Consider the following 20,294-nt stretch of genomic DNA (forward strand, 5'->3'; position numbering starts at 1 on the left):
TTGGAGAGTTTTTTGTGTCTCTATCTCCTTCAGTTCTGCTCGATCTTAGTTATTTCTTTCCTTCTGCTAGCTTTCGAATGTGTTTGCTCTTGCTTCTCTAGTTCTTTTAATTGCGACGTTAGAGTGTCAATTTTAGATCTTTCCTGCTTTCTCTTGTGGGCATTTAGTGCTATAAATTTCCCTCTACACACTGCTTTAAATGTGTCCCAGAGATTCTGGTATGTTGTATCTTTGTTCTCATTGGTTTCAAAGAACATCTTTATTTCTGCCTTCATTTCGTTATGTACCCAGTAGTCATTCAGGAGCAGGTTGTTCAGTTTCCATGTAGTTGAGCGGTTTTGATTGAGTTTCTTAGTCCTGAGTTCTAGTTTGATTGCACTGTGGTCTGAGAGACAGTTTTGTTATAATTTCTGTTCTTGTACATTTGCTGAGGAGTGATTTACTTCCAATTACGTGGTCAATTTTGGAGTAAGTACGATGTGGTGCTGAGAAGAATGTATATTCTGTTGATTTGGGGTGGAGAGTTCTATAGATGTCTATTAGGTCTGCTTGCTGCACAGATGAGTTCAATTCCTGGATATCCTTATTAACTTTCTGTCTCGTTGATCTGTCTAATGTTGAACAGTGGAGTGTTGAAGTCTCCCATTATTATTGTATGGGAGTCTAAGTCTCTTTGTAAGTCTCTAAGGACTTGCTTTATGAATCTGGGTGCTCCTGTATTGGGTGCATATATATTTAGGATAGTTAGCTCTTCCTGTTGAATTGATCCCTTTACCATTATGTAATGGCCTTCTTTGTCTCTTTTGATCTTTGATGGTTTAAAGTCTGTTTTATCAGAGACTAGTATTGCAACCCCCGCTTTTTTTGGTTCTCCATTTGCTTGGTAAATCTTCCTCCATCCCTTTATTTTGAGCCTATGTATGTCTCTGTGTGTGAGATGGGTCTCCTGAATACAGCAGACTGATGGGTCTTGACTCTTTATCCAGTTTGCCAGTTTGTGTCTTTTAATTGGAGCATTTAGTCCATTTACATTTAAGGTTAATATTGTTATGTGTGAACTTGATCCTGCCATTATGATATTAACTGGTTATTTTGCTCGTTAGTTGATGCAGTTTCTTCCTAGCCTCGATGGTCTTTACATTTTGGCATGTTTTTGCAATGGCTGGTACCGGTTGTTCCTTTCCATGTTTAGTGCTTCCTTCAGGGTCTCTTGTAAGGCATGCCTAGTGGTGACAAAATCTCTAAGCATTTGCTTATCTGTAAAGGATTTTATTTCTCCTTCACTTATGAAACTTAGTTTGGCTGGATATGAAATTCTGGGTTTAAAATTCTTTTCTTTAAGAATGTTGAATATTGGCCCCCACTCTCTTCTGGCTTGTAGAGTTTCTGCCTAGAGATCTGCTGTTAGTCTGATGGGCTTCCCTTTGTGGGTAACCCGACCTTTCTCTCTGGCTGCCCTTAAGATTTTTTCCTTCATTTCAACTTTGGTGAATCTGGCAATTATGTGTCTTGGAGTTGCTCTTCTCGAGGAGTATCTTTGTGGCGTTCTCTGTATTTCCTGGATTTGAATGTTGGCCTGCCCTACTAGGTTGGGGAAGTTCTCCTGGATGATATCCTGAAGAGTGTTTTCCAACTTGGTTCCATTTTCCCCCTCACTTTCAGGCACCCCAATCAGACGTAGATTTGGTCTTTTTACATAATCCCATACTTCTTGCAGGCTTTGTTCATTTCTTTTTCTTCTTTTTTCTTTTGGTTTCTCTTCTCGCTTCATTTCATTCATTTGATCCTCAATCGCTGATACTCTTTCTTCCAGTTGATCGAGTCGGTTACTGAAGCTTTTGCATTTGTCACGTATTTCTCGTGTCATGGTTTTCATCTCTTTCATTTCGTTTAGGACCTTCTCTGCATTAATTACTCTAGCCATCTATTCTTCCACTTTTTTTTTCAAGATTTTTAGTTACTTTACGCTGGGTACATAATTCCTCCTTTAGCTCTGAGAAATTTGATGGACTGAAGCCTTCTTCTCTCATCTCGTCAAAGTCATTCTCCGTCCAGCTTTGATCCGTTGCTGGTGATGAGCTGTGCTCCTTTGCCGGGGGAGATGCACTCTTATTTTTTGAATTTCCAGCTTTTCTGCCCTGCTTTTTCCCCATCTTTGTGGTTTTATCTGCCTCTGGTCTTTGATGATGGTGATGTACTGATGGGGTTTTGGTGTAGGTGTCCTTCCTGTTTGATAGTTTTCCTTCTAACAGTCAGGACCCTCAGCTGTAGGTCTGTTGGAGATTGCTTGAGGTCCACTCCAGACCCTGTTTGCCTGGGTATCAGCAGCAGAGGCTGAAGAAGATAGAATATTTCTGAACAGCGAGTGTACCTGTCTGATTCTTGCTTTGGAAGCTTCCTCTCAGGGGTGTACTCCACCCTGTGAGGTGTGGGGTGTCAGACTGCCCCTAGTGGGGGATGTCTCCCAGTTAGGCTACTCAGGGGTCAGGGACCCACTTGAGCAGCGAGTCCGTCCCTTCTCAGATCTCAACCTCCGTGTTGGGAGATCCACTGCTCTCTTCAAAGCTGTCAGTCAGAGTCGTTTGCGTCTGTAGAGGCTTCTGCTGTGTTTGTTATTGTTTACTGTGCCCTGTCCCCAGAGGTGGAGTCTACAGAGACAGGCAGGTTTCCTTGAGCTGCTGTGAGCTCCACCCAGTTTGAGCTTCCCAGCAGCTTTGTTTACCTACTTAAGCCTCAGCAATGGCGGGCGCCCCTCCCCCAGCCTCGCTGCTGCCTTGCCGGTAGATCACAGACTGCTGCGCTAGCAATGAGGGAGGCTCCGTGGGTGTGGGACCCTCCCGGCCAGGTGTGGGATATGATCTCCTGGTGTGCCTGTTTGCTTAAAGCACAGTATTGGGGTGGGAGTTACCCGATTTTCCAGGTGTTGTGTGTCTCAGTTCCCCTGGCTAGGAAAAGGGATTCCCTTCCCCCTTGCGCTTCCCAGGTGAGGCGATGCCTCGCCCTGCTTCAGCTCTCACTGGTCGGGCTGCAGCAGCTGACCAGCACCGATCGTCAGGCACTCCCCAGTGAGATGAACCCAGTACCTCAGTTGAAAATGCAGAAATCACGGGTCTTCTGTGTCGCTGGCGCTGGGAGTTGGAGACTGGAGTTGTTCCTATTCGGCCATCTTGCTCCGCCCCCCCGTATCATCTTTACAATTAAATTTCCAATTATTCATTAATATATAGAAATTCAATTGAAGTTTGTATGTTTATTCTGCATCCTGCCACTTTGCTAAACTTGCTACATTTCTTTGTCCATTTCCTCAATTTTTTTATAGATAATTGTATCTGCAAAAAGTTTTATTTCTTCATTTTTACAGAAATGATCAATTTGTCTTCAAATAAGAAATTTTATATTTTTAGTAGAGACGAGGTTTCACTATGTTGGCCAGGCTGGTCTCGAACTCCTGACCTCGTGGTCCACCAACCTCGGCCTCCAAAAGTGCTAGGATTACAGGTGTGAGCCACAGCATATTTTTTTTTTTTGCTTTTTCCTTTTTTATTGAACAAAGCCTTTCAAATACAACGTTGAATGAAAGTAGTAAAAAGAAAAAAAAATTACTTATCTGTTCCTGATCTTACAAAGAGCATAGTTTTTTAATTTTATGATTTAGCTGTAGGTTTTTCATAGTTTCAGTTTTGGGAATTGATAGTTGATATGGTTTGGCTCTGTGTCCCCACCCAAATATCATGTCGAATTATAATCCTCAATGTTGGAGGATGAGCCTGGTGGGAGATGATTGGATTATGGGGGTGGAGGTCCCTCTTGCTCTTTTCATGATAATGAGTTTTCACAATATCTGGTTGTTTAAAAGTGTGTAGCACTTCCTCATTCCCTAGCTCTCTTCCTCCTGCTGGCCATGTGAATATGTGTCTACTTCCCCTTTGCCTTCCACCATGATTGTTAGTTTCCTGAGGCTTCCCCAGAGGCAGGAGCCTGTATATCCCACAAATCCATGAGCCAATTAAATCTCTTTTCCTTATAAATTAGCCAGTCCTAGGGATGTCTTTACAGCACTGTGTGAACAGACTAATAAGATAGTCATTGTCCTAAGACAGAGGTCCCCAACTCCTGGGCCACAGACCAGTACCAGTGTGTGGCCTGTTAGGAACTGGGCCACACAGCAAGAGGTAAGCAGTGGGCAAGTGAGTGTTACTGCCTGAGCTCCTCCTAATGCCACTGCTGATGACAGATTAGTATTAATATTATCTACCCACTTTTTTTCTGCTAGTTAGCATACTAAACCTATCATACCTTTACTTTTAACCAATTTGTGTGTTTATCTTTAATATGAATTTCTTGTAAGCAGCATAAGGATCTTTGTTGTACAATCTGATAATCTGACTTTTTATTGTGAAGGTGCACTCCAGTTTCTCTAAATGCGATGGTTGATATACCAAGCTCAGGCTATTGTTATGCTATGTGTTTTCTGATTATTCCATCTTTTCTTTGTCCCCATTTTCTCTTTTCCTTTTTTAAACTAATTGAATAATTTTATGAGCTCATTATCTCTTATTTCTTGATTTACTATTTTTATTGCATTATTATTTTAATGGTTGTTTTAGGATTTATAATCTATTCCTTAGGCTACCTTCAAATGATGTACCACTTCTTATTTAATATAAAAACCTTACGTTATTATATCTTTATTTCTTCTCTTGAGGTATTAATGCTATTGTTGTCATATAGTCATTATACACATATGGTAAATGTGTAACAACCTAGTCTTCCGTTTTGTTTCAGTCTTTACCTTTAAAATCTACCAAATTTACATAATTTTTAAAAGTTTTTTTGTCTATATAGTTATCATTTCTGCTGTTCTTTATTTCTTTGTATAGACTTTGACAATTAGTGTCATTTTACTTGTGTCTGAAGTATATATCTTGTAGAGCACATCTGCTGCTAATAAATTAATTTAACAATTCCATGTCTGAAAATATTACTTGATCCTAAATTTGAGAAAAATTCTAAATGTATATAGAATTCTACAAGGACAGTTCTTTTTATTCCTTACAGTACTGTAAAATGTTCCACTGTCTTCTCACTTGCACCATTGCCAATGAGAAATGTCCCATAATACTTATTTTTATCCCTCACTACTTTTCTGGATGTTTTAATATTTTTACATTTATCAATGTTTTTGAGAATTTGATCATAATGCACCTGTGGAATTTTATTTCATATTTCTTGTGCTTAGAATTCATTGAGATTCTTGAATCTATGAATTTATAATTTTTATCAAATTTGGAAAATTTCTGTCATTATTTTTAAAATATTTTTCCCTTCACTCTTTACTCTCTACTGAGCATTTCAATTATGTATTTATTAAGCTTCTTACAATTATCAGATAGCTCACTGTTCCTTGTCTTATTTTCTATAAAAGCTTTCTTCCTTGCCTTATTTTGCATAGTTTCATTGCTACTTCTTCAAAGTCACTATTATTTGTCTACAATTTCTGCTTTGTCATTAACTTTATCTAGTGTATTTTTCATCTCCAAGATTGTATATTGAAATTTAATTTTGGTCTGGAAGTTTCATGTTTGCCTTATTCATATGCACCTGTCCCTAGTTAATTTTTTGAATATTTAGAATATGACTTTTTAAACATGATTTAATAATGTCCATGTTAGATTAGTTTTAAATAATTGATTTTGGTCTTCTTTGTATGGTTTATATTTGTCCACCTCTTTGCTGCCTGGTAAACTCTGGAAGAGAAAGATAGCAAATGTTACCATGTTTTGATACTGACAATTTTTGAATATGTGAATCTTCTTGAACTTTGTTCTGAGCACAGTTACAATAGTTGGAAACAGTTTGATCCTCTCAAGTCTTCCTTTCAAGATTTGTTAAGTGGAACAAGAACATTGTGTGTTTTAGGGATAGTTATGAATATTTTCCATTGCTAAGGCAAGACCCTTTGAAAAAACTTTATCTAATACTGTGAATCATGAGAGTTTTCTATTCTGATTCGAATGACCAACACTAATTCTTCTATTCTTCTCATGTGGTTCTTTCCCAAGCCTTGGGAAGTTTCTTCAAACACAAGTATCTGTCATTATTCTACTGGATACTAATCTGCTTAATACTCATGTGAGCCCTTTACAGATTTCTGTAATTTTCTCTCTGTGCATTATTCTCTTGCCTGACATTTTGTCCTGTAATCTCACATAACCTTGATATTCCTTGACACTCAACTCCATCTCTTCAATCTAGGTTGGTTATCACATTCTTCTTTTGTTTTGTTTTGTTTGAGGCGGAGTTTTGTTATTGTTGCCCAGGCTGAAGAGCAATACCGTGATCTCCACTGACGGCAACATCCCCCTCCAGGGTTCAAGTGATTCTCCTGCCTCAGCCTCCAGAGTAGGCTGGGATTACAGGCACCTGCCACCATGTCCAGATAATTTGTATATCTTTATTAGAGACGGGGTTTCATGATGTCGGCCAGGCAGGTCTCTAACTTATTCTTTTGATTTCCCCTCTCCTATATCACTGACTGGAATCTCTCTCTAGACAGTCAGCTTGGGCAATCTTAAGGCTGCCTCATTTTTTTAACTATCATATCTTGGAAATCACTCTTCTTTAGTGCCTGATGTTCAATGTCTTTAAAAAGTTCTTCTTTCCTTTCTTTATGCCCCTCTTTCTTCCCTCTCTTCTTTCTCCCTCCTGCTTTCCTATCTCCCTAGCTCCAATCCCTCTACTCTTTCTTTCCTTCTTCTCTTTTTTTCCCTTTCCTTTCCTTTTGTTTCCTTTCCTTTGTTTCCTTCCTTCCTTCCTTCCTTCCTTCCTTCCTTCCTTCCTTCCTTCCTTCTTTTACTCCTTCTCATTCTTTTTTCTTTTCTTTCTTCCTTCTTCCCTCCCTCCCTCTTTCCCTTCCTATCTCTCTTTCCTTCTTCCTTCTTTATTTGTCGTTGTTATCTCAGGTGAGGGTTAAGTCCAGTCTATCTTTTGCTACTCAGCCTAAAGTAAGGGCTTTAGCTCTTTTATCCTGACTTTAATGCAATAATTAAAATATTATTTGACCCAGAGTTTTTTGAAATTTTAATTGGCTCTTTTAAATTTTCTAATTTCCAGATAGAAATGAGCACATTAATAATGCTAATAAAACCATTACAAAGCAGAATTATAAAATATTTATGGAACAAAAATGTCATTCCTCCACTGAATCACCACTCCACTAATTCCAGTCCATGTACACATGGACCATGTCACATTGCTGCCCTGATGAAGCAATTTTAAGAGAACCTGCCATCTGCAAGTTTTTGCCAGTAGACAAGGAACACCTTGGACCCTCCAGAGCAGCAAGTGCTTAAGACTGAGAGACCAGAGAACAAAGTCATGGGTCTGATACCAGTCCCCCTGCGTTTGATCATGCAGCTTGGGAGTGCAAAGTTGAACCTGAGATCCCTGAAATCATCCATAAACAAAGCCAGTTAATTGAAACTAACTTATACCACAGTCAATCCCTCAAGGGCATCAAAGAATATAAAAGCAAAAAGCTTTATTCAAGTAACAACAACTTCAAAAAATAAAGACATCATGCCTCACAGATGAGGAAGAACCACTTCAAGTACTCTGGCAACTCAAAAAGCCACAATGTTTTCTTACCTCCAAATAACTGCACTAGATCTCTAGCAATGGCTCTTAATCAGGCTGAAATGGCTGAAATAATAGAATTAAGAGACTGAATGTCAGTGAAGATCATTACATGTTCTGATGACTATCAATTCAGGATAAAATTGAAACTCAACCCAAGAAATCCAAGGAATCCAATAAAATTATACAAGAGCTGAAAGACAAAATCATCCTTTTTAAGACAGAACCAAATGATATGATAGAGCTGACAAACTCACTTTAGGAATATAACAACACAACTGCAGGTGTTAACAGCAGCACAGAGCAAGCTAAGGAAAGAATCTCAGAGCTTGAAGACCAGTTATCCAAATCAATTCAGTCAGACAAAACTAAAGAGTGAGAAATAATGAACAAAACTTCTGAGAAATTATGCAACAAGACCAAAATGACAACACATTAATGTCCCTGAAACAGAGTGTGAGAGAGAAAGCAACTTGCAAACTTATTTGGGGATATTATCTACAAAAATTTCCCCAGCCTCACTAGAGAGGCTGACATTCAAACTTAGGAAATTCAGAGAACCCCTGAGAGATACTATACAAGACAACCATTCCAAAGACACATAGTCATCAGATTCTCTAAGATTGACACAAAAGAAAAATGAATAAATGTAGCTAGAAAGAAGGGGCATGTAACTTACAAATGGAATCCCATCAGGCTAACAGTGGATTTTTCAGAAAAATGCCTACAAGTCAGAAGATGTAGGCCTGTACTCATCATTCTTAAACAAAAGAAATTTCAACCAAGAATTCCACAGCCAGCCAAAGTAAGCTTCATAAGCAAAGGAGAAATAAAATCATTTTCAGACAAGTAAATGCTAAGAGAATTTGTTAACACTAGACTTGCCTTTCAAAAAGTCCTTAAGGAAGTGCTAAACATGGAAACAAAAAGTCATTACCAGTCACCACCAAAACATATTTTAGTACATTTCCATTGACACTATAAAGCAACTACCCAATCAGATCAACAAAATAACTTGCTAATAATACAAAGACAGCATCAAATCAATACATATCATTATTAACCCTGAAAGTAAATGGGTTAAACATCCCACATAAAAAACACAGAGTGGCAAGTTGGATAAAGAAGCAGCACCCTACCTTATGCTGTCTTCAAGAGACTCATCACACATGTAATGACAGCCATAGGTTCAAAGTAAAGGGATGAAAAAAAATCTATCAAGCAAATGGAAAACCAACAAAAAAATCAACAGTTGCTGTTTTAATTTCAGAAAAAAAAAGAAAAAACAAGTTTTAAAATAATAATAATCTAAAAGGAAAAAAGAAGGGCTTCACATAATGATAAAGGGTTTGAGTCAATGAGAACATTGAACTATCCTAAATATATATGTACTCAATACTGGAACACCCAGATTTATGAACCAAATTCTTAGAGAACTGTGTAGAGACTTAAATAACCACACAATTAAAGTGGGAGACGTCAACACACTACTGACAGTATGAGGCAGAACACTGAGGCAGAAAGCTAACAAAAATACTCAGGACATAAATTTGACACTTAACTAAATGGGACTGACAGACTTCTGCAGGAGAGTCAATCCAACAACAGAATATATATTCTTCTCATCTGCACATGGCACATAATCAATAATCAATCACATACTCCGACATAAAACAATTCTCAAAAAATATAAAAAACCAACATTATACCAACCACACTCCTGGACCACAGTGAAATAGAAGAAGAAATCACCACTTAAGAAGATCTCAAAACTATTCAATTGCATGGAAGTTACAAAATTTGCTTCTGAATGACTTTTGGTCAAGCAAAGAAATTAAGACAGACATCAAACAATTAATTAAAAATAATGGGGAAAAAACCCATAAAGATAAAACATACCAGAATCTCTGGGACACAGCTAAGATAGTGATAAGAAGAAAACATAGTGTTAAATGCCCACATCAAAAAGTTAGAAAGATTTCATATTAACTAACGAACATCACACCTAGAGGAACAGACAATCAAGAGTAAACCAACCCCAAAGCTAGTATAAGTAAAGAAGTAAACAAAATCACAGCTGAACTGAGCAAAATTGAAAGCAGAAAGCTATACAAAGATGACCAAAATCAAAAGTTAGTTTTTTGAAAGAATAAATCAGTTTGATAGACTACTAGCTAAACTATTAAAGTAAAAGAGAGAAGATCCAAATACAATGGGAAACAACAAAGGAGACATTAGCACCTATCCCATAGAAACACACACAAAAAATACCCTGAGAGACTATTATGATTGGCTCTATGCACGCAAACTAGAAAACCTGGAAGAAACTGATAAATTCCGGGAATCATACAATCTCCAAAGATTGAACCAGGAAGGAACTGAAACCCTGAACATACCAACAAGTTCTGAAATTTTATCAGTAATACCTGCCAACGAGAAAAATCCGTAAACCAGATGGATTCACAGCCAAATTCTACCAGATGTATTATATAAAAAAGAGCTGGTACCAATCCTACTGGAACTATTCCAAAAAACTGAGAAGGAGGAACTTCTCCCTAACTCACTGGAGGCCAACCTCATTCTGAAACCAAAACCTGGCAGAGATACAATGCAAAAGATAATTTCAGGCCAATAACCCTGACTAATATGGATGCAGAAATCCTCAACAAAATACTAGCAAATTCAATCCTGCAGCACATGAAAAAGCTAATGTAACACCATCAAGTATACTTTATTCCTGGGTTGCAAGGTTGGTTCAATACAAGCAAATCATAAAATGTGATTCATTGCATACACAAAACTAAAACTAAAAACCACACAATTATCTCAATAAATGAAGAAAAGTCTTTCAATAAAATTCAGTATCACTTCATGTTTAAAACCCTTAACAAACTAGGCATTAAAGGAACATACATCAAAATAATAAGAGACAGCTATGATGAACCCACAGCCAACACCATACTGAATGGGCAAAAGCTAAAAGCATTCCACTTGGGAACCAGAACTAGACAAGGAAGTCAACTTTCACCACTCTTATTCAACATGGAACTGGATGTCTTAGTCAGAGCAATCAGGCAAGAGAAAAAAATAAAAACCATGCAAATAGGAAAAGAGGAGTAAAACTATCTTTCTTCACAGATGATATGATTTTATACCTGGAAAATCCCATAGTCTCTGCACAAAGGTTCCTAGATCTGATAAACAATTTTAGCAAAATTTCAGGATAAAAAGAAACAATGTACAAAAATGCTTAGCATTCCTATATGCCAACAATGTCCACGCTGAGAGTCAAATCAAGAACACCCTTCCATTCACAAAAAATAAAAATATCTATTGTTAAAAAGTCAGAATAGTTATTACTAAAATGTCAAAAAATAACAGATGTTGGCAAGGTTGGAAAGAAAATGGTACACTTTTACACTACACGTGGGAAAGTAAATTTGTTCAACCACTGTGGAAAGCAGTTTGGCAATTTATCAAAGAACTTAACATAGAACTACCATTCAACCAAACAGCCCCATTATTGGGTATATACCCACAGTAAGATAAATCATTGTACCATAAAGACACATGCACTCATATGTTATTTGTAGTAGTACTCACGATAGCAAAGACATGGAACCAACCTGGATACCCGTCAATGATGGACTGGATAAAGAAAATGTGGTACATATATACCATATAACACTACACAGCCTTTAAAAAAAATGAAATAATGTCTTTTGAAGCAACATGGATGGAAATGGAGGCCGATATCCTAAGTGAATTAATGCAGAAACAGAAAACCAAATACTGCAAGTTCTCACTTACAATTGGGAGTTAAACACTGAGTACACGTGGACACCACAGATGGGAACAATAGATACTGGGGCCCATTTGAGGGTGGAGGGTCAGAGGATAGTGAGAATCAAAAAAACTACCTATTGAGTACTAGGCTTATTATCTGAGTATTGAAATGATATGTACACCAAACGCCTGTGACACACAATTTACTCATGTAACAAACTGCACACCCCCAAAACTAAAATTAAAATTTAAAAGAAAAAAATACGAAAATAAAAAGTAAATACAACTTCTTAGTGGTTATCACAATATTTACCACATAGTAAAAACAAACAAACAAAAATGTCATGCCTTTTGAAGAGTAAATTACACAAATACATGTTTATAAATTATCAGTGAATCATGAAAAGACTTATGTCTGGTTATTAAATTTATATAATTGCTTAATTAAGTTACATACTATTAATGTTATATCAAAGGGAAAGTGACTGAAAAAGTAGAAATCTTATTTAAATTTTATTACAACTGAAAATGACTACATATTTACTTTCAAAAATAGTAGAATTCAAAGGTGAATCTCAGAATGTTTTATATTCATAAATTTAAATATAAAAATTATAAAAATACTTTTCCTCTCATAACCTATTTTTCTATTTTTTCTGAAGCTCTGTTAGATGGAAATACTAACCTGAAGAGACCTTTGTGCATTTTAATGTAATTAGAATCTACCAAACAAACAAACCAAAAACAGATGTTTTCTTTTTGAAAGAGATCTTGACATCCAGCTCTTCAAAAAATATAAAATAATTGGATTCTTTCCTTTCCCTGTAGTATAAACCATCCCAATTTTCTGATTGTATAATTTAAGTTATTCCTTCATATTTCAGTCAAGATTAAATGCTAGTTTACATGAGCAAATGTAACACTTAGAAAAAATGATGGCAAGAGAATCTATCAGGGTACAGTATCACCAACAAATATAGTATGAAACACAACTGAAAGAGTTTCAATAATCATACCTTATCAGAATTGTGACGAAACTACCTAAATAATAAGAAAAGATTGTATTTAGAATTAATATATATTGACTTCACCTTTCATTATTATTGAAGATTCTCAGATTATTCTCAAAAAACATCATTTCTGTGACAGGATCTTAGGTCAAAATGATCTGCCTCATAGGTTCTCCATTCAAAATTTATTTTTCAGGGACTCCTGCAATCATAGTGCATCATTTTCCCTAGTGAGGCTGACCTTTGTGGATCTTTCTTTAACATTTATATTGTTTTCAGATCCTGAAAAGTCAGCAAACGTAGCTAGCATCTAGCCTTTTTAATACAACAGGATTTTTGCCTATACTTGTATTTCAAGATCTTCAAAACCATCTTTAATTTTGCTCAGATTATCTGTATCTTCATCAGATATTTTCTTTAAAGTTTTAAATACTATCTTAAATGAAGAAAAATAAACTAATCCTTATCTGACCTAAATCAATCTGTAAATTTCAGACCATTTTTTTTTACAACTACCACAAACATACCTAAAGTTATTTTAGATGGTACAATAAAATCAATAATGTGATGTATTGGTCATGACATTGAGACTCTGATTAAAATCCTGCCCATTTTTATGCTCAGAAACTTGATTTAATTCCAACATATGCTACAGATAACAGTTTTCTGTATATTCTGTAAGAGTTCTTGGTCAAAAATAATCAAAATTTGACTTAACATGTAGTCATGAGAAGCATAATATCTGAGGATACATAAGTTATATTTGGAGACTCGTAAAAAGAAACCAACAAACACAAATATCTGATAAGTATTATATTCTATGTTAGCCAGATGCCAATTTTGATTAGATATGTAGGCTTTCTTTATTTTTCTAAACAATTTGAAATAGTACCATAGAAAGGCTAATCATATGGTTTACAAAATATTCATTAAACATTTATAGAAGAAAAAAATACAATATTGTCCTTCAACTTGCATGTTTCATTTAAAATTCCTACTGCATCTTGTACTTATATTCATATGTAAGTACAGTATAGTATAAAGTATAGTTTATACAAGGTTTATACTATCTTTCTCACAGATAGTTCTGGAGTTTTGGGTACCTGTAAATCCAACTCAAGAGCTATATATATTTTTTTTTCTTTTTTTTTTTTTAGATGAAGTCTCACTCTTGTCCCCCAGGCTGGAGTGCAGTGGTGTGATGCAACATCCGCCTCCAGGGTTCAAGCAATTCTCCTGCCTCAGCCTCCCAAGGAGCTAGGATTGCAGGTGGCTGCCACCACGCCTGGCTAATTTTTGTATTTTTAGTAGAGACAGGGTTTCACCATATTGGGCAGGCTGGTCTTGAACTCCTGACCTCAGGCGATTCACCCACGTCGGCCTCCCAAAGTTCTGGGATTACAGACGTGAGCCACAATGCCCGGAGAATAGCTCTAATTTTTGTCATCATTTTAGTTCCTCTAAAGCACACTTGGTCAGAGAGTGGGGTGCCTAGACATTGTGGGCTCCTGGGTAGAATACCATGTAGCATTTGTAAATTCATCCTAACATAGATAAAATAAGGTTTCTCAAATAAGGTCTTATTTTTGCTAGTTTTGGTTTAAATAATAGTAAAGTATATGACACAGAAACCTAGGATAAATTAGCAAAAAAAAAAAAAAAAAGTAAAATGTAGTAAGATTGTTCCATTATATTATTTTTCACTCTAAAATTTGGGGTGGTAAAGAAGATGAATATTATTTCACTTTAATTTCATAAAAGTACATTTTGAGAATCACATTCCTGAGAAAATAGTCCTTTATCATTTTCAAAGTTGGTTTTCCCCTTGACTGAAGCAGAGATGATTATTATTTTAAACAAGTGCCTGGTATATGTCCCACTAACCTCCATGAGATTTTAATGGTGCAAGCTCTCTTTCACTGACAATACTTTATCAATGGTTCCAACCTTCATAAGCAGATTTTCTATCCTAAAGCTCTAATTTGGTCTCCAAAATAATTATTTCTTTCCATTTCTAGGTTATATTTGCATATTGTTTATTAATTATAACATAAAATACACTGAATGAACTATAATTTAGAAAATAATAAAGTGTTTTCTAACTTGGGCTAAGAAGTCATCTTTGAGTGAGACTTACCTAGAATTTTTCTATGACTGTCATTTTAAGAAGTCTATTTAAACATTCAAACATAATCTCCATGAAGGGAAAAAGAAAATTATTTCTCCATAACCTCAGATGCTGCCTCTTTTCTTTAGTTCTGTTTGTTTGTCTAAGCATACAGAAATAAGATTCAGCACAATGGCCAATATGGTATCTGGAGTCAAATAGAAAGGGTTAAAGTCCCGCCCTGTTACTTAGAAGTCTGTGATTCTAGGAAAATTACTTACCGTCTTTATATTTCAGTCATCTTATCTATGTAATCATTATACCAGGGACATACATAAATGTAGCAGGATTATAAGATGTTATGAATTTTAACTTATACATATAAATATTCAACATGCTAACTGGCAAAAAGCAAGTTCTTAATCAATGCCACTCAATATGATTATATCAAATATTTATTCATTTGACAGTATTTATTGAGTAACTACCTGCTCCATGATAGGGGTAGAATGATGAGTAAAACAGACATACTCCTCTCCACTTGGAAATTCACTTACAGACAAAATCAACACAGATACTAATATATGGTTACAAGCTTCAGTAAGAAAATTTTTAAAAAGTAGAGAAGAGATTTCTAAGAAGAGAAAACACAGGATATGAATTTGTTTGGGTGATCAAGAACTCCTTTCCTGGGAAAGGTACAGCACATTTATGCACGACATCTCTGTGATGAATAAGGACGAACTCAGGAAGGGAGCAGTTAAGGAAAGGATAGTCTCTATGCAAAGAGAGGAAATAACTTTGTGAGTTCCAGAGGCAGTGAAAAATTATAGGGAAGGATATTAAGTCTGGAAAACAGAGGGTAAGGGGAAGGTTGGTAAGTGAATGGCCTACATAGCAGACAAAGGACAGGTCATTCAGAACCAGGTAATCCATGGTAAAGATTGTAATCAGATGGTGTCCATAGTATAAACTGTGATCAAGGAGTGTTGAAAATCCTTTGGTGGGGAAAAAGCAGAATGAGGGAGTGAGGGATGTGGAAAACTAGTTCACCATTCTGAATTTTTATCCACTTCAGTGTAGAGGATGGACTTGAGGAGGCAAAGATAATGAGGGGAGGTGATAAGAGATGGAAGTGGCAAAACTAGAGTTCAAAGAAGATAGTAGCTTAGATTAGGTGCAGAGAATAGCTATGAAGAGATGTGGGACATGTATAGGGAAGATTTTCTAAGCAAAAGCAGCAATTATTGGAGGCATATTGAAATTGAAGGGAAAGAAGATATTGACCAATGTGATCCTGGAATTCTGGCTTGCACAAACTAATTTGTAGAAAGCTATTCTCTGAAATACAGTAGAAGGAAATTGAACAAGACAGAATAAGAACTATAAGCTCAATTTGTACATGTTATATTTGAATGGACCCTATGACATCCATCAAAGAGGTCAAGAAGAGAGGTGGCTGTGTAAGACTACAGTTCAGGAGAGGAAGGCTAGATTTAGAGATGCAAATCTGAAAAGACAGTTTATGGATGGTAGCTAAAACCATGGGATAAAATGACTGCACTTTGTAAGAATTCAGAATCTAAAAAAGCAAGCAGTTAAACATGACATGTCTTCTCCCACTCACATCACTATAAAATGCAAGAATATAAATATTGCTCTTTGGTGTTTTAGTTTACTACATATGGAATCTTGGACAGAAATATCCAAAACAAAAATACATGGTTATCTGAATATCCAGGAAATCATATCATTTAGACTGGGAAGTAGAGAAATTAATGATTAATAGGCCAGTAAACTATTATAGAAAAAGTATTGTTTATGTGGTCAAGTTAGTAGAGCACTGAGATTTATTTAGGGTGGAATGCAGGTAGTGAGCATTTAACTTAGTAAGGTAAGAAAAAGGTTGGGTTTTGGCCCTGAATTGGTTTACCACAGTATTTCCCACTACCTTTATGTTTCAAGTCTATGATAATTTGACCTTTCCAGAATTCTGAGATTGTGAGCAACTTTCCCCAAATGTCCTCCATCTGCTGTTCTAACCAGTTTACTCAACTGAGCTAAGCTAGTCATACTTGTCTAAAGCAATGTTCTAAATGTTCTAACTAGTATGAAACTAAATGAATAAAGAGAAGATCAATACAATGAATAAATGCAAGGTCAGAGAAAGGGCCAACTCATGTTTTATATGTAAGTATTAACTTAGCAGAAATGTCAGAATTTATGAAACACAATGGTCATTATTAAAAATGACATCATTGGTGATATAATAATGACCTAAGTGATAAAAATTATCATACAGAGTTCATATAGTTTATGTTGTTGCTGATCATCATAAACACTATGTAGCTTTTCTGGATATGCTGTCACAGAAAAAAAATAAACCCACATTACTCATTATTTTGCATAAATGTCTAAAGCATAATAAAATTTCCATTCAGTATTTTACTTTGGAAATGCTGTCTCTTCTAGGCAGTGACTCCTACTTTTATTGCATATTAAAATATTATATACTGATAATGATGAATTACTAGTTGTATTAGTGTGGTTTTCAATCAATCATGAGCACAGAAAAAATTCTCTATGAAAGTTTAGGAACATATAAATCCATCAAATACATACAGTGCTAACTGATTTGTCTAGTAAGAAACTAGACTAAAAATAAAATTGGACCTGATTTTCAAGAGTTCACACATGCCAAATCTCATAAGATAATTTGATTCCAACATTGAAGATGATTTTGGTCGGTAGGTGGGTAAATTTAGGAATTCTTATCACTCACAACTCTTTGTGAATAAAAATAATAAAGTATTTTCAAAAGTAAGAAACTTAAGTCTGTTGTTTTTTTCCTAAGCTGTTTGTTCTGTTACTAGTTTTATATTTGTTAATTTATTATAATTTCTTAAGTCACTACTCCATTAATGTTTTCAAAACTCCAAATTACATGAAAGCCTTTATAAACTACTAATTCTGAATATGCCTTGTTTATTTTTAAATGTATTTGGTATAAAGTAAAATTTAAGAAAATACGAAACATTAATATTTCTAGGAGCTTATTCAAGGAATTTAAAAATTTACAAACACATATAATGTATAAATTTCTTCTTGAGCTGTTAGAGTTTAACAACTATCAGTTATAATAAAATAGTAATTGAAAAATACTTAACCTAGTTTCCTTTTAAATATATAAGGTGAATTGGTTAATGTTTCTGGATAATTCCGCACAAAAAGTGTTTAGATTTACTCAACAAAAGGGTATAAACATTTCAGTACGTTTTATTTTTTAAATTATAAAATCATAAGTAATTAGTATAATAAATAACTTTTAGTAACATTTAATCACTTCATAGTATTCATAGTACCTAAAGTTGTAATTATTTTTCATAAAATATTTCACTTAATGGAATAATAGATAAACTTATATTTAGGTCTCCTATATATAGAAAAACTATTGACATAATTGGTCATTCCAGATTGTACTTCTCCCTTATTAAAATTATCTTACATTATAGTACATGTCTTAATATAATATTAGAATATGTTCTATCTCTGAAATTAAAACTAAAATATATATAATGCATATAATCGAAAAAATTTAAGGATATTTTTAAATCTATAACCACATATGTTAGCATAATTAGGGAGCACATATATATACATACACACATATATATACACATATAGGTTATACATATATAATTTTATCTATTCTTTTTGCTACTTAATCAAATTTATAAGAAACTGATTCAATCAACCAAAAGTTTAAAAAAGATGATTCTGTTACTAATTTGTTATTGGGTAGTAATTAAAATGTCTTAATATATTCATTATCATTTTCTATATTTCTCCTGTAGTTCTTCTTTAATAATGTATTCTGATATCACATGAATCTAAATGCAAATCATTTCATATCCTGACTATATTCCAAAACTAGCAATGATGTGGTTTAGAATACTAATGAGTCAATTCTCTCAAAATGTAAAACTCGGGAGTTTTATGTCTATGAAGGATTTTCTATAAGTCTTTAAGTAGCAGAACTCTACACAAAGAAGCATAATATTAGAAATAAAGTAGAAATAAATACTGAGCTGCTTCTCAAGGAGACACAATTTCAATACTGAGCCAACAAACCACAACAGCTAAATGCAAAGGCACTCCACAACAGTTTAATTCAAAGACTTACTCCGAACAAGGCAAGAGTGAACACAAAGGAAAAGGACCAAAAGAGAAGTTGGGACAGAGAATAAGACGACTGTATTTCAGGAGCAAAAAGAGAGGTAAAATAATGTTGCTGTCCAGTGGTCTCATTTTGTCCACCTCATTACTCCTGGAATAGATTCAAACCACAGGGACCTTAGACAATATGCTAAGTCAGTTACCAGGCCAATATATGAGATGCATTCTGATGATGTGTAAAGCAAATTTTCACCTCCATATAACGGAACAACTGATGTATATGACAGAAGAACACCATAATCTCAGGAATATGAGAACTATTCCATTTGAAGACTTACAAAAATGAAAGCAAGTTCAATTGGTGGCTATAACTTTGAAAACTTCCAAAAAGAAAAATGATGTGTCTGAACCAATAGAAATTAATGAGCAAACTTGTAATGAAATTAGAACTTGAGTAATCAAAACCAGGCTGGCATCTCTTAACGCACATTTTCAACCTGAAACATTCTAGACTTAGTAACCACAGAGCACACGCTGTGAAATGAGTGGAAATTGAAAGACGCTTGGAAGCCCCATGGGGACTTACTGTACCTGTGTCCACATCCTTCACCTGTTGCCTGGCTCGAGCTGTCTGGTTCCACTTTGAGCTCTTGCAGAACCAGCCCTTTGTCGTGTGGTCCAGGAAAGTCCATGCCTGGCACCACCTCCTCCTCTAGGGATTCCACATAGAAGAGAGTCCTGGCTGGCTGCTGGGTGCCCTGTCCAGGAGCCCCTTGCTGCAGCCTCGTGGCAACTGGAAGCAGGGTGCCATTCAGCGGATTGAAGGAAGAGGAGGAAGAGGACGGAGAGGACGACGAAGAGGAAGAGGAGGAAGGTTTCTTCCAGAAAGTGCTCACACCGCTTCTCTCATGGCTTTTGAGCAGGCGGCTCTGGCTGGGTCCCCAATGCTCAAAGCTGCCACTGCCATCCTGTTGCAGGCAGCCTCCCCCCGCCGGGCTGCCGGTGGACGGTGACGGGTGGCTGAAGAGTTTCCAGCGGAGTCGCAGAATGTGCTTCACATCGAAGTCTTTTCGCCCAGAGCCTGACATGCTTTACGCACAGAAGCCAAAAGGCTAGCAGCTCACGCAGGAGTAGGCTGGTCAGCAGGTGGGGGAGGCCAGCGGAGCCCGGGGGCGGAGGAAGAAGCGGGATGCGCCCTCTGCACCCCTAAAGCCAGAAGACGCGAGGCGGGCTGCGCGCCCTGTCAGACGAAGGCTGGAGCGCGGACGGCAAAGCCGCGCGGTTCAGCCTCGGTTGGGTCCACAGGACCTGGGCGTGGGGACACCACCAGGCAGGAGCAGAGGCAGGACTGGGACGCCAAAGGCTGAGAATCCTCGATGCCCGCGAGGGAGCCCCGTGGTTATGGCGAGGTGGGACAACCCTTAGGCTGGAGATGCGTGAGGGAGGGAGGTCTGAGCGCTCCGAAGCTCCGGAGGCGGCTGCAGATGGATACACCTCTCTGGAATGCGCTTGTGGCAGAGCCTTAGTAGGGAAGGTGGTGGCGTTCTTGTCCTTGCAGCTTAGAGTTCAGTGTCTGGAGA

General features: G+C 36.4%; 1 protein-coding gene across 1 annotated transcript in view; it reads right to left on the reverse strand.

Annotated features, from left to right (window-relative positions):
• KLHL1 (kelch like family member 1) overlaps positions 1-19,802 on the reverse strand; it is a 438,469-nt gene extending 418,667 nt beyond the window's left edge. Inside the window, 1 exon segment of the mRNA NM_001195300.2 lies at positions 19,306-19,802. Within this exon segment, the coding sequence (NP_001182229.1) occupies positions 19,306-19,802 (497 nt within the window).
• Positions 19,803-20,294: the final 492 nt, after the last annotated feature.

Source organism: Macaca mulatta, chromosome 17, assembly GCF_049350105.2.
Source record: "Macaca mulatta isolate MMU2019108-1 chromosome 17, T2T-MMU8v2.0, whole genome shotgun sequence".
NCBI lineage: Eukaryota > Metazoa > Chordata > Mammalia > Primates > Cercopithecidae > Macaca > Macaca mulatta.